Source organism: Nansenia antarctica, assembly GCF_963989245.1.
Source record: "Nansenia antarctica genome assembly, chromosome: 7".
Taxonomy (NCBI): Eukaryota; Metazoa; Chordata; class Actinopteri; order Argentiniformes; family Microstomatidae; genus Nansenia; species Nansenia antarctica.
Window position 1 is genome coordinate 2874525 of NC_137677.1, and position 13133 is coordinate 2887657.

The 13133-nt window shown below is 43.0% G+C and overlaps 2 protein-coding genes across 2 annotated transcripts in view; one reads left to right on the forward strand and one right to left on the reverse strand.

Moving 5' to 3' along the window:
- The window catches only part of cp (ceruloplasmin), a 423180-nt gene that overhangs the window by 31741 nt on the left and 378306 nt on the right, over positions 1-13133 (reverse strand). The window lies entirely within an intron of this gene.
- On the forward strand, positions 5227-9624 carry ptmaa (prothymosin alpha a). The gene is made up of 5 exons (XM_080535579.1): positions 5227-5386; positions 8134-8202; positions 8457-8544; positions 8759-8850; positions 9004-9624. Exons 1-5 carry the CDS (start codon positions 5342-5344, stop codon positions 9043-9045), a joined length of 336 nt encoding a protein of 111 aa, XP_080391705.1. The 5' UTR covers positions 5227-5341; the 3' UTR covers positions 9046-9624.

Sequence of the window (13133 nt, forward strand, 5' to 3'; positions counted from 1 at the left end):
AGAGAGAGGGAGAGAGCACAGGGGCAACAGCGCCAGACTCTGGTAGCGGCGGCCTCCAGGGAGGTCGTGTAGTGTTTGTGTGTGTGTGTGTGTGTGTGTGTGTGTGTGTGTGTGTGTGTGTGTGTGTGTGTGTGTAGTGTTGTTAGCTGGTCACGTGACCCAGGCCGGTCTGGGCTAAGTAGGGGCTTTCCAGCGTTCACTCTGTGGTAGACAGGAAGGGGCTCTGGTTGTGTTTATAAAGGTCTGGACTGTGTGTGTGTTTGTGTGTGTGTGTGTGTGTGTGTGTGTGTGTGTGGGCGCATGCATGTGTGCTGCTTGTGTGTGTGTGTGTGTGTGTGTGTGTGTGTGTGTGTGTGTGTGTCGTGCCTCAGGGGCTGCTGTTTCATTGGTTTTTACTATACTAGAGGCCGGGTACCTACCCTGTTTCTCCATTGAGGCTGTGAGAGGGTTAGTGTGTCTGTGTCTGTGTCCCGGGCATAGCTGGGGTAGATTATACCACCGTAGCTCCTCGTTGTTGGAGGTACCAGAGATGCTCTTGTGTTTAACGAGCAGACAGAACTCACCAGGGAATATAAGAGACAGACAGAGAGAGAGAGGAGAGGGACTCTATCTAATGGGTAAGAGCACATCCATACAGTAAAGCTTTTAGATGAGGCTTTTACACAGTCAGCAGATTGGCTACATTGGACTAATAGATAATGGAGCTGGTTTCATGGACACAGATTAAGACTAATCCTAGGCTAGAAATATCCTCGGTTGAGATTTTTTTCCATTGCAAGTGTGTTTTAATCCTGGACTAGTCTTAAACCGTCGACTACAAGCATGTAGTTGTGTGCTTTGCTGCCCTCTTTGGCCAAACACGGTATTACGCTACGTTTTCTAATCTAAATCTGTGCATATCCTTGTAAACAAACACAAGGTAAAATAGGTAGGTAAAGGTCAGTGCTTGACCTCAACGCCAGCTTTTAGGAAGTGCTTTGTTTGGACCAGAACACCACTCTTCACTGGACATTGTTGTGCTTGTTGTGTACTGTGATGCATGTTAGGCTAGATGCCTTAGGTTCGATGCCATCTGATTTTATTTTAGCTACTGTATTTTTGTGTTTAATTTTAATCATGACTGTATCTATATGATGTGTTTATTTTACCCCATAACCTGATTTTTTTCCATTAGGAAATGTAGCCCTTCTACTGTTACTGTTACTTCTGGCAGGGGGGGACCACCAACGGAAATTAGCCTATGGCTATAATTAATTGGGTACATTTACACTGATGTAAATTCCATTTGTAAATTCTGATGTGTGCATTCCATTTAAGTGTTCATTAATGTAGCCTACTGTGTCCCCCTTGAACAAATAAATAAAAATCAAATCAAATCATTCTTGATCATGATATCTCATTCCTTAATGGCTACAGATTTGTCAGGGTCATTTAACTCTTTTAAAGCTCAGATCTACATACTGGACCTTTACTGGAAGTAAGGAGGTTTGTTTTCCTACAGGCATAACGTATTATTATATGACGTGCATATCTTGAATGAATTTCTCCATTGCATGCAGGGCATCTCTCTGTGTGTGTGATTGATGTGTGTGGCCCTCCCATCACCTGTGGGGGCAGAGAGAGGGGCGGAGCAGAGAGACAGAGGGAGAAGGGGGAGAAAGAGAGAGAGAGAGAGGTGGTTGTGGTGGGGAGAGGCAGAGGGGGGAAGGTGAATTGAATGTATCCCTAATAACATAACATATCCCTAATAACATAACTGCAACAATTGAAATTACTGCCAAACAAAGAAGCCAGTGTCAAAGCACAAGTGAGCATCATGAATCTGCAATCTGAAGTAATTATTTGTAACGTAATGGAAAGCTGGATGCTAATTGGCTGCATTAGCTAGGGGTGTGTGTGTGTGTGTGTGTGTGTGTGTGTGTGTGTGTGTGTGTGTGTGTGTGTGTGTGTGTGGTGCCATAATTACAGATTATGACGGGGATTCTACATTGAGTTCTGACTCATTATGAGGGATGACAGAGTGCGTGTGTGTTGTTGTGGGGATGTACAGACTCACCTTTCTGCAACACAGCACAGTGAGAATGTGAGAACTAGCTGATCAATTGTTTGTTGATTGTTTATGTTTATGATATTGTTTGGTTGTTGTGTGTTGTTTTTTATTATGCATTATTATTACACTCAGATCAGCTACAAATGCCCCTTTAGAGACAAATAAAGTTGATTGAATTGGATTGGATAATATATTTCTATCCAATTAGGAGAAGTTTGCAATGTAGCTCCTAGAAAATGTGTTTGCTAAAAATGTGTTTGCTAAATATGGGTTCAAACAAAACACTGATAGATGCCTCGGTGGAGTTTGCGGAGGTTCAAGAGACAATAACATGATAACAACAATTGTTTCTTTCCAGACTGTTGTGTGATAAGTGTATTCCTACAGCATCTGTTCTAACATCTACACAACAGTATCTTTCTGTTGGAGTCAACTGCTCCTGCCTCTACTGTCCACTAGGGGGCGAGACTGGGAGAGGGACAACAACAACATAGAACTGTGTACTGTTCAATGTAGGAATAGAACAATGTTATGACAAAAACTTATGAATAAAAACTGTTTGTAAAATGGATTGATTTGATGTATGTGTGCAGCTAATACAATCTCACAGTATCTCTATTATGAATAATAAAATGCCCTTATATATTATGCCTATAATGCCATGACAACACAGCTTGTTGAAATAATATATAACCAGAGTCATAATGTCAAGGCTTTAAAGCCGAGATGTAAAGATGTCTCTGTCCTATGGAATCTCAGAAGAACAAACAGACAGTAAATCTGGGAGAGGGGGGGGGGGGCTTTGGGGCTTTCGTCTGAGTCAGTGTATGTGTGTGTGTGTGTGTGTGTGTGTGTGTGTGTGTGTGTGTGTGTGTGTGTGTGTCTGTGTGTGTGTGTGTGTGTGTGTGTGTCTGTGTGTGTCCTCTCAGCAGCAGTACACACATGTTCTCAGGCCTGCATCCCAACTACAGGTTCCAACATGACCCACCTATGCATAGTGGCTGGCGGCCTCTTTAGTAGGACATGTTTTCGCTTCTACAACATTTAAGCGCCAGCCACAGCTGTCTTAAGGCTCTGTGGAAACGCAGCAGATATGATCAGCAACCAATATGTCACTATGCTACTCAAGTTACTGTAGGCTACATACATGTATGTCTGATCGTCAGTTTGCGAGGTATACAAGCAGTCAACCTCCAGTGTTTTTTGTTTGTCTGTTTCTTATCTTGCCTATAAATCTATCGTTTATTACTACGTTTTCTACTTTTGCTTTTCCCAGTTTCATTACATTGTGAAAATGACAGTTGGGAGACATTGCAGCACTGCAAATGTTGAGAGAAACTGGCCCTAAGGAAGTGAACCTGTCAGGTTGAATCAGGAGAAATCATGTCACTTGTAAGTTAGATCATGTTGGCTAATGTATGCGAAAGTAGCCTTGTCTAAGTATAAATAATATATACTTCTTTTTTTTTTTAGATCTTTTTTTTTTCATTTAGCCTCCATCTGCCACTCCAAATAACATGACTCTGATTATTCTAGTAAAGAAAAAAAAAGAGATCCACACACTCCAGGTTTTACAAACACCCCTTGGTAGAGCACTTGCGTTGATTGACGTTTGGATTATCCAATCCACGGCCGCAAAGCGTCAGGATTATGTTTGCTCCAGTTCATCTACCAATGACGGAAGTTCTTTTTACAATTACGACGACATATGACATTTGTAAAAAGCCATCTTGGTAGGGTTAGAATGCCCCTTTTTACCTCACTGGTGGTTCAATGGTGCGTAATTACGCACGAGTCGTCAAACCGCATTAATGTTAGAAATGTGTTGTGACCGTGTGTCAGCTCGAGTGATTATTATTTTTTATGTTATTTTTTAAATGAGTCTTTCAAATATTAGTTTGATTAACACGACTTCCATCTTTGTTGTGTCTTGTTTGAACGAGTAAGTGTGAATAGTGTAAGTATTGAATGTTCTTCTTCAGTTGATATGTCTAAAACCATTTATCTTAAATCCAAAATTAATTAATTTATCTCCCAAGTTAAATCGTCAAGACATCTCTATAATTAATAATAATTAACATCTCTCAGAAGTCAATCTGCTACATTGGTTATCTGAGGCTTCGACCTTCACTTTCACACAATGGCTGAGTCGGTGGAGAGACGCGCGTCTACCCGCTGCGCAGCGCGCATGCGCATCACGGCTTGCGGAGAGAAAGGGGGAGAGAGGGGGAGAGAGGAGCGGGTCTACTGCGCATGCGCACCACGGCTTGCAGAGAGAAAGGGGGAGAGAGGAGCGGGGGAGGAACACGAGGAGGGGGAGGGGAGGCAGAGAGAGAAGGGGGAGGAGGTGGAGAGGAGAAAGGGGGGGGGAGGTGGAGAGGGGGGGAGGTGGGGTGCTGGGCTATCTGTCAGTGAGTAAAACTAGAGAAAGACCACTTCTCTGAATGCTGCAATAAAAATAAGAATCTGAAAAATTAAATGACCGCAAACCTATTCATGCATTCCAGTGTGTGACGTCTGCTAGAGATAAAATGTGGACTAATTTATATATTTATAGTTCTCAACAATATGTTCGGCATATTCTATTGATCCTACCTGTCTTACAAAAAAAAAGAAAAAAGCATGGATAGGCCTAAGTAGTGCATGCAAGGTGAACCTGCTGGAAACCTCCAAGCGCCAAATAACCCTGGACACCTCTCCTTGATAAACACAGGTGAGGCTACGCAATATGGTTGTAAGTCCGTTATTAACATGTAATAACTGCGGATATGTGTGTCAGTTGATGTTACAAAAACGGCATTGAAAGGCGCTCCATTGCCATCTTTGTACTATTGGACTGTCCTTTGTGTGTTGGGTTTGCATTGCAATCGAATCTTGACATAAATGATGTCCTGACGCGAGAATGGGCCACTCTGACAAGTTTAATCTTGTGTTGACAGAGAGTATGGGGGTCATCAATCCCCTGCGCGGGGACGGACAGCCACTCGTCACAGTAATGACTGAGGCTGGAGAAGGGGTGTGACCATTCGCTGTGGAAATACTGTCCATTGTTCCTTTCCAGCCAATCAGAGGGAGACATTTTCCGAATTATGGACCAATCACACGACTCTGACCAGCCCCCCGACTCCGCCCACAACTGTATATTAAAGGCTCCCCCGCCGTGCAAGGTTGCCACTGGCACTATAAGTCTTTTTTTTCTTTTACAGTGGTTCGGATCTAGTGGATCGTAATATTATTTTTTCCGATCTCTCCTAAACATTTGTATTAAACATTAGCTTAAGACACAGAAAAATGGCTGACACAAAAGTGGAAACAACTAAGGAGCTCTCCGCCAAGGTAAGTAAAAAGAGGGAATGGATCTGATAAATTACAATTTCTCTACTTTTCTTCTTTCATTGCATTTCGATTCCGGAATAAAGATTTTGAATGGACACGCAACTATCAGAAGCTGGAACAAGTGTTACCCTCATGAAACATCAAAGCGCTCTCTCGTCCATTCGTTATGGCTGTTTTGGTCGTGGATGTTGGATCGGACGCACTTTTTTCATTGGATGATATTGTAGGATTATTGCAAAAACGTAATAATGTAACGAGCCCTCCAAAGTTGCGATCGCTCCAGAAACATTCGCTTCTGTTGCACTGGAGTATAACAGTCTACGCGCGGTCCTTTGTTTATACTAACGGGTGCTTTCCTCTGACCACCAATGCGATGAAACTTGAATATATCAACCGTACACACTTTCTGTTTTAGGGGCTACCGTGATATTGAATTCGCCTTGCGTTTATATTTCACACACTGCTTTACACCGTGGACGCATTTGAGCCTATTGATCCATTCTGCGATTTCATGCCGCGCTCCGGATCTGTCTGTCATAAGTTGGGTTATAGCTACACTTATTGAATCGGTCCTATTGTTAGATATACGAGAGATTGTTTTGCTTGCTGTATGGTGTATAGATATTTATCTATTTATGGTACCGTGCCAAAGCCCTTCAGCCTTTTAGCACAGAAACAGGATATAAATAATCCGCGTAAAGGGTTTGGTTGGTAGAATAAATCAACATGGAAAATAATATTGCCCGACTCAAACTAGCCTGATAAGAAGCGGGAGTGACTGATTTGTAAATAGCTCGTTGGAGAGTGAATAGTAGCTTTGGGTTTTTATGAGTGAGTGATTCGCTCTGTATTGACATGGATAAGCTCCGTACTTGTGTGCGTTGCGCGCAATGTGGCGCGGTCACAATCGGAACACCGGAGACGGTTCCTGCAAGAACAAGGCCACCAGTGGGCTTCAACACGCATCTATGTGAAACCCTAACCCTATTATAAATACAATTAACATAACATAACATCTATGTGCGCCCTTCTGTGCTTTTGGATATGGTGTTTATATGGATTTAATACGTTTTCATGAGAAAAAAAAGCGCACCGTAGCCAGTTCTATAGCCTATGTTTGAAGTCTACAGCGATTTATCTTATTCTCTCCAGCCTGAAGATAGATTAGCTGTGAATTATCGAACTATATATAGTACTAGTCTATATGCGGGGCGCTCCTGCATGGCGCGTAATGCCGATATGAATAGAATAAGGCAACCATAGGAGCGAAAAGTTGAACTGGTGGAAAGTGGAAGCCTTTCTGTGTCTCTCACCCATGCATTCCTCGCTGAAGCATAGCCCTGTTTCAGAGAGAGAGAGAGAGAGAGAGAGAGAGAGAGAGAGAGAGAGAGAGAGAGAGAGAGAGAGAGAGAGAGAGCGAGAGAGCGAGAGAGAGAGGGGGGGAGAGAGAGACATCCGTGCTCTGACGGCCAACAGTAGACTTAATGAGGCCAGCCACTTCTGATCGTTTTTCATTAAATATTGCAAAGCGCCGCTCAGCACCGTGAACACTAACCGCGCCGAACCAATTACGCGCTGAAATGACGTTATTATTATTTTTTGCCTACTTTAATACCGTGATCATATGCTGATCAAACCCATAATATGCTGATCAAACCCATAATATGCTGATAAAACCAAACGATGTTTTTAATACGCTGATTCGAATTGTGATCGATGTTGATTGAGAAATGTAGGCTACGATGCTACCTTTTCCATCACTGAGGTATAAATAAAGGTGATGTTGTAAGAAGGAGGCGGTGCAGGCGTGATGCACCCCCGGTAACCGGCTTATGGGCTCAGGGTTTACTAAAACTATTAATGAAAAAATAATTAATGATAGATTGGCTCATCAGAAGGTGTGAAAACGAATACGAATATTATAGCTATATTTTATTCCTTCGGACGTAAATAATTAAAATTGTCAGAAGTGTAGCTATTTTGTCCTTCAAATGAATAGGCCTTAAAACCGGTTTATTATCGATATGCACCTTTTTACAACACCAACGGCTGAGCTTTAATGATCAACGGTTGATCAAAAAAAACAATTGTTTGGTCTTCATTTGTAAAAATGGAAAGTCGATGAAATGTATATACCCCTTCAAGGCGCTTTTGTCTGCTTTCCCCGTCGTTAATTTAGTCAGCCCCCCTTCTTTGGTACCGTTCGTATGTGCGCTCTCATTGGACGGGTTAAAATAATCGGCCATTGTACGTTGGGAGTTGTAGTCTTTTTCCGGGCGTGTCTTCATGGCAGCCTATAAGGCGCTGTCCTTGACGGAACTACAGTGCTCACTGGCTTTCAGCTCCATCACGGTGTCAGGTTGCAACACTTTCATTGGATCTCCCAAAAGTAGGCGGGAGAAAGAAAAGAAAACGGACCAATAGGGGGTTCGGGATCAAAGTGTCGCCTTTCAAATGAAAAACGAAAGCATGCGTTACAAGTTTGGACGAGGAGGGTGGAGGAGGGTGGAGGTGGGGTGGGCGGGGGGGATGACAACATGTCGACCTATTCCCGCTCGTTTAGGTAGGCCTTCCCCCCATGCACCACAGCATGCACCTCCAAACTGTTGCTATTTCTAAAAGGTGTTCAACTTGTTTCAACTGAACTTGGTGTGATTTTCATTTTCATTTTCTTTTTTTGATTTTTCTTTTTCTTTTTGAAATGTCCATGACTTATGATTTATCTTCTCTCTCTTTCATTTTCACAGGAACTTAAAGAAAAGAAGCTTGTAGAGGAGGCAGAGAATGGAAAAGACGCCCCAGCGAATGGAAAAGCTGTAAGATTTCATCACTTTCGCCTTCAAGATTCATTTATGGATGGGCCTGACAACACTCATAGTTTTACAGCTCCCTTGTCATCTCTGTTTACCAACCAGCAGGCCTAGAACAATAATGTCAACACAAAAGTATTTCCTGGATCCTGTATTGTTCCACAATTTACAATTGAGTTATCCTCCTTGAATTAGGCTATACTTTGTACAGAGTGACAGACAGTTATTGTGTTGTTGACATTCTTCTGTTTTCCCCCCAGGAGGCAGAGGAGAACGGAGACGACAACGAAGTAGACGAGGATGACGATGATGTCGGAGAGGAGGAAGACGAGGAAGAGGACGCAGAGGGTAGGTGGTTCGGTCTCTCTGTCACAACATGATAGGTGACAGATTGATAGATTGATAGACAGTTAATAACAGGCAACACCTAGTGGCAGCCAGTGATGTCTATTTGCCAGTACTTGTCTGTACTGAAATTCTTATGAATGATGTTGTTGGAGCTCCCTCTTTGGGCCAGATAGTGTAACTACACGGCTCTAATCTTTGGCTTTCCTCTCTGAAGGTGATGAAGATGACGATGATGATGATGAAGTCGAAAGCCGCACGGCCAAGAGGGCTGCAGAAGACGACGATGATGACGATGATGATGACGAGGTAATAAATAATAATAAATAATAATAAATAATAATAAAAAACCTGAATTATCATCAGTGATAATGAGATTCGTGAATTTGACAGTCATGTTAAAGTAGAAAATGTCTGAAATGTGTTTTAGAACTAATTGTGTGATGACTTTATTATTTGTAGGACGATGTTGGAACGAAGAAGCAGAAAACCGACGATGATTAAGATGTCTTCAACCTGCTGGAAGTCCCCGTCAAACCCCTTCCCTCAACAGACGTGTGTTTGGAGGCAAAATGTGGTCATCACCGAGTAGAGTTCAACGTCCGTGTACACACACACCTAACTGCAAATTTTTTAGAAAACCCAAGACTTCAAAGTTCTACCTTCTTAACAAGATACTTTAAAAGGAGAATTTGTTTGTATTTTTATTTACATTTTATATTTTTGTACATATTGTTAGGAGGTCAGCCATTTTTCGACAGTGATCTCTGGTTACCAATCGGTGCTTTGAAGTTGCTTCTCTATGAAATAGACTTTACTTGTGGTTTGACCATGTTCATGTTATCTCAACAGAAAGAAAACCTTGTACAAAATGACAGAAAACAATTAAAATTCAAAGCATTCCAGTAACTTTGTATTTGTACTTTAGTTGTACCATACGTAGTTGGTTTGTATGAGATGGCAAGGCCAAAGGAAAGAATTGGTTTCTTTTCTTTTCTGTCTGTTGAATTGCTGTCTGTTGTGGCCTGTTCAATGTATGTGTGAATTTGTTGTACGACAATAAACCGGATTTTTATTTTGTGAGTTCTTAATTTTTTCTGATTAGTTTTTTTTTCTTTTTTCCGTTTTTGACGTCATATTATGTTACAACCTCAACGACAACATCATGCAGCTTTCAGCTCTATAATCTATAGGAAAAAAGTATCCTTTTCAGATATGCTGTTCATGTATTTTATTGGCCTGTTAGAAATGTACATCAATGTAAATTATTCATGCCTTAAGACTTCAAGATCTGGTAAATTATATTGCATTTAATAAATTTACCTGAGTGAATTGTTTCCTTCTAATACACATTTCTTTGAACACAGAAAGACTATTCCACCAGCCCAAACACCTAGGTAACGTTATCTGGCCAGGCCAACAATGGCTGTTCTCTATGCTTCTCTATGGTGCACTAACGTCTTAACAACTTTTTATTTAAAAGAAAAATAAATATACAAATTATATAAAAAATAACCAAGCGGCAAGTTCATATTCGGTAACTGTAAGTGTGCCGTTTCGCCCAGTTCTTCCGGTTCCAAGTTAATACAGAAATATGAGTATGAGTAGACATTTATGCACTCATACACACATCACAAACGTTATGTAATTGTTGCAATTACATGGAATGGTGCTTCCTACAGTCGGTGTACACATGGTACATTGTGTTATACAGTGGTTTAGGTTTAGAAGAAGGTTTTTCCTTCTATCAATGGCCCCGGGCCTGAGCTGGATTACTCTTCCTGCTACGACTGGTGGATTGATGATTCACTTGCTTAGTATTCAAATGTATTGATTGTAAGTCGCTTTGGATTAAGGCGTCTGCTAAATGCCAAACATGTAAATGTAAAATGTCTTAACCACCATTTGCCTTCCTGATGACCATCGTCACTGGTTGTGCTTCATGTGGTCATACTAAGAAAGCATGCTGATGGTGATATTTCCCCCAGGCACTGATCTTGACTCTGTTTTAAATCTTTCTCTCTGATGGTTAAGGTCAGTATTGGAGAAAGAAAACTGGTCCTAGAGCTGCACCTAAAATGGAAATGTCTCCTCAGGGTGACTGTAAAGATAAGAAGATTAACAACTTCCTGAATGTCACATGGGGTAGTTTGGGGTGTGAGTGTATGTGTGTGTGTGTGTGTGTGTGTGTGTGTGTGGTGTGTGTGTGTGTGTGTAAGTGTGTGCGTGCGTGAGTGTGTGCGTGTGTGTGTGTGTGTGTGTGTGTGTGCGTGTCAGAGTGGAAACGGTGCAAGCTGCTCTGGGTTCGGTGGTTTTCCTGAGGGGGCTGTTACAACCTCTGAAACAGGAGAGACGGTTGGCGGCTCTTCTGCTGTCTGTTCAACAAGTGTATCTGTGGAGAAGCTAGTTCTGTTAGCTAGTTCTGTTAGCTAGTTCTGTTGCTGATGCAGGGAAACATACAGTACCTCCATCGTTTTAGTGTGTGACTGTCACTTAGTCACTTAGTCTCTAGCTAATCTGTCTTTGGGATGGATGTATATACTCTATCTTTTATTGTAGACATTAGTGTGACATTTCAGAATGTGGAATTGAAGACAAAGTAACTAATAACGAACATTAATTGCACGACCTGTAACTTGTGTTACTTCAATGTGGGAAATATGATACAGCTCCTACCAATTAGGGCTAGACATGCTGTTTTTAATGAGAAGCAGGCAGACTAGCTGGGTTAGAGATTAAGATCCTGAGACAACATGCAAGAGGAAATCAAGGTGTTTAAATTTGATTGCCCTATTCACATTTAGAGATAATTGCATGATAAAGAATCACAGTCGTCACAGCTAATAGTAGCTGGACTTTGATTGGGTGTAACCTAGACGCCCTTAGTTATGAGAGTGATGTCTTGAGAGACCTAGAGAGGAGAGAATAGAGTGCCGAGCAGAGTGCTAGGAGAGGGTGGGGGGGGGCGGGGGGGGGAGAGGTGAGACAGGGCGCCAGGTGTGGGGTGGGGGGGAGGAGAAGTGGGGGGAGGTGAGACAGGGCGCCAGGTGGGGGTAGGCCCCAGCTGAGTTGGAGCCCCCAGGGTGGTACAGGCGTCAATGGGGGCAACCAAGTGCCAAACAGCCCCACCCCTCCTACCCCTCCTACCCCCAAGCCACCCAACACAGACCCAAGTGCCAGGAAATCCCTCCATATCTTCCCCCCCACCCTCACACTACTTTGGCATAAAACCAAGTGCCAACCCCTCCCCCCCCCCCCTTCCCCTTCCCTCCAAAACCTTACCGTGGACTCTGCCCAGGAACGGACCCCAGTGCCAAATGCACTAACCCTTCTTTTCTCTCTCTCCATCCCTCTTCCATTGTTTCTCTCCATCCCTCCCTCCCTCCATCATGCATGCAACCCGACCCCAGGTCAAAGTGCTAAGCAGTCCCCGCCTCTCCTCCTTCTCTCCCTCCCTCCTTCCCTCCCACCCACCCTCCCTCCCTCCCTCCCTCCCTCCCTCCCTCCCTCCATCCCTCCCTCCCTCCCTCCCTCCCTTCCCTCCCTCCCTCCCTCCCCTCCAACCCTCCATCCCTCCCGCCCTCCCGCCCTCCCTCCCTCCCTCCCTCCCTCCCTCCCTCCAACCCCCTCCAACCCCAGGCCCAGATGGTGTTTTCCACTCCCCACAAGTGGGGTACCAGCAGCTGTCCAGAGGCCCTCCCCTCTGCCCCCCCCCCCCTCTTCTCCCCCCCAAGCTCATCATTCATATTTGCTTCATTAACCTCTAATTAAATTGTGTCCATGTGAATACTATATTATGTACACACATGAGTATCTTTGTATTACAATAAAGGCCTATCAATGTACAACACTTGGCCCACATATTGTAATCATAGTACCGTAGTCAGGCTGGGGAGGAACAGATCAACTTCCTACTACTACAACTAGAGTACAACTCTCACCTAATGTCTAAGCTGTAAAGCTACAGTACAAACTGGATTCTCATTAGCAGAAACAAGATTGACTTTGGCTTCTTCTGAGAGCCACTAAGACCAATGTGGTTCTGGATTCTCTGCAGCTGAAAGCAAGCTGGGCCATTTGAGATAACAGCTTCTGATGTTTTAATTAAAGGACGAGTCTTTGGGTTAATTTCTGTCATGGTACGTGTGTGTGTGTGTGTGTGTGTGTGTGTGTGTGTGTGTGTGTGTGTGCGTGTGTGTGAGAGAGTGTGTGTGTGTGAGTGTGTGTGTGTGTGTGTGTGTGTGTGTGTGTGTGTGTGTGTGTGTGTGTGTGTGTGTGTGTGGGTGTGAGTGTGTGTGTGTGAGTGTGTGTGTGTGTGTGTGTGTGTGTGTGTATGTCTTTGAAAAAACATTGATCCCCCATACAGAGCAGTATTATTGCAGCTGTACAGTAGTGCCTATAGATCGATACCAGATTTATTATTATTATTATTGTTATTATTATTGTTATTATTATGATGATGATGATTATTATTAGTAGTAGTATCATCAACATTATTGTTATTATTATTATAATATAGAGAGAATAAGAAACACATATTTTGAGGATGTATTTTCCTCTCCATCTCCCCCTGCCTGCAAATGAGAACAGGT

Coding starts and splice junctions, on each gene's coding strand:
- ptmaa (XM_080535579.1), top strand. CDS start 5,342: ATGGCTGACACAAAAGTGGAAACAACTAAGGAGCTCTCCGCCAAG. Junction 8,545..8,758: donor CGAGGAAGAGGACGCAGAGG/GTAGGTGGTTCG, acceptor TCCTCTCTGAAG/GTGATGAAGATGACGATGAT. Junction 8,851..9,003: donor ATGACGATGATGATGACGAG/GTAATAAATAAT, acceptor TATTATTTGTAG/GACGATGTTGGAACGAAGAA.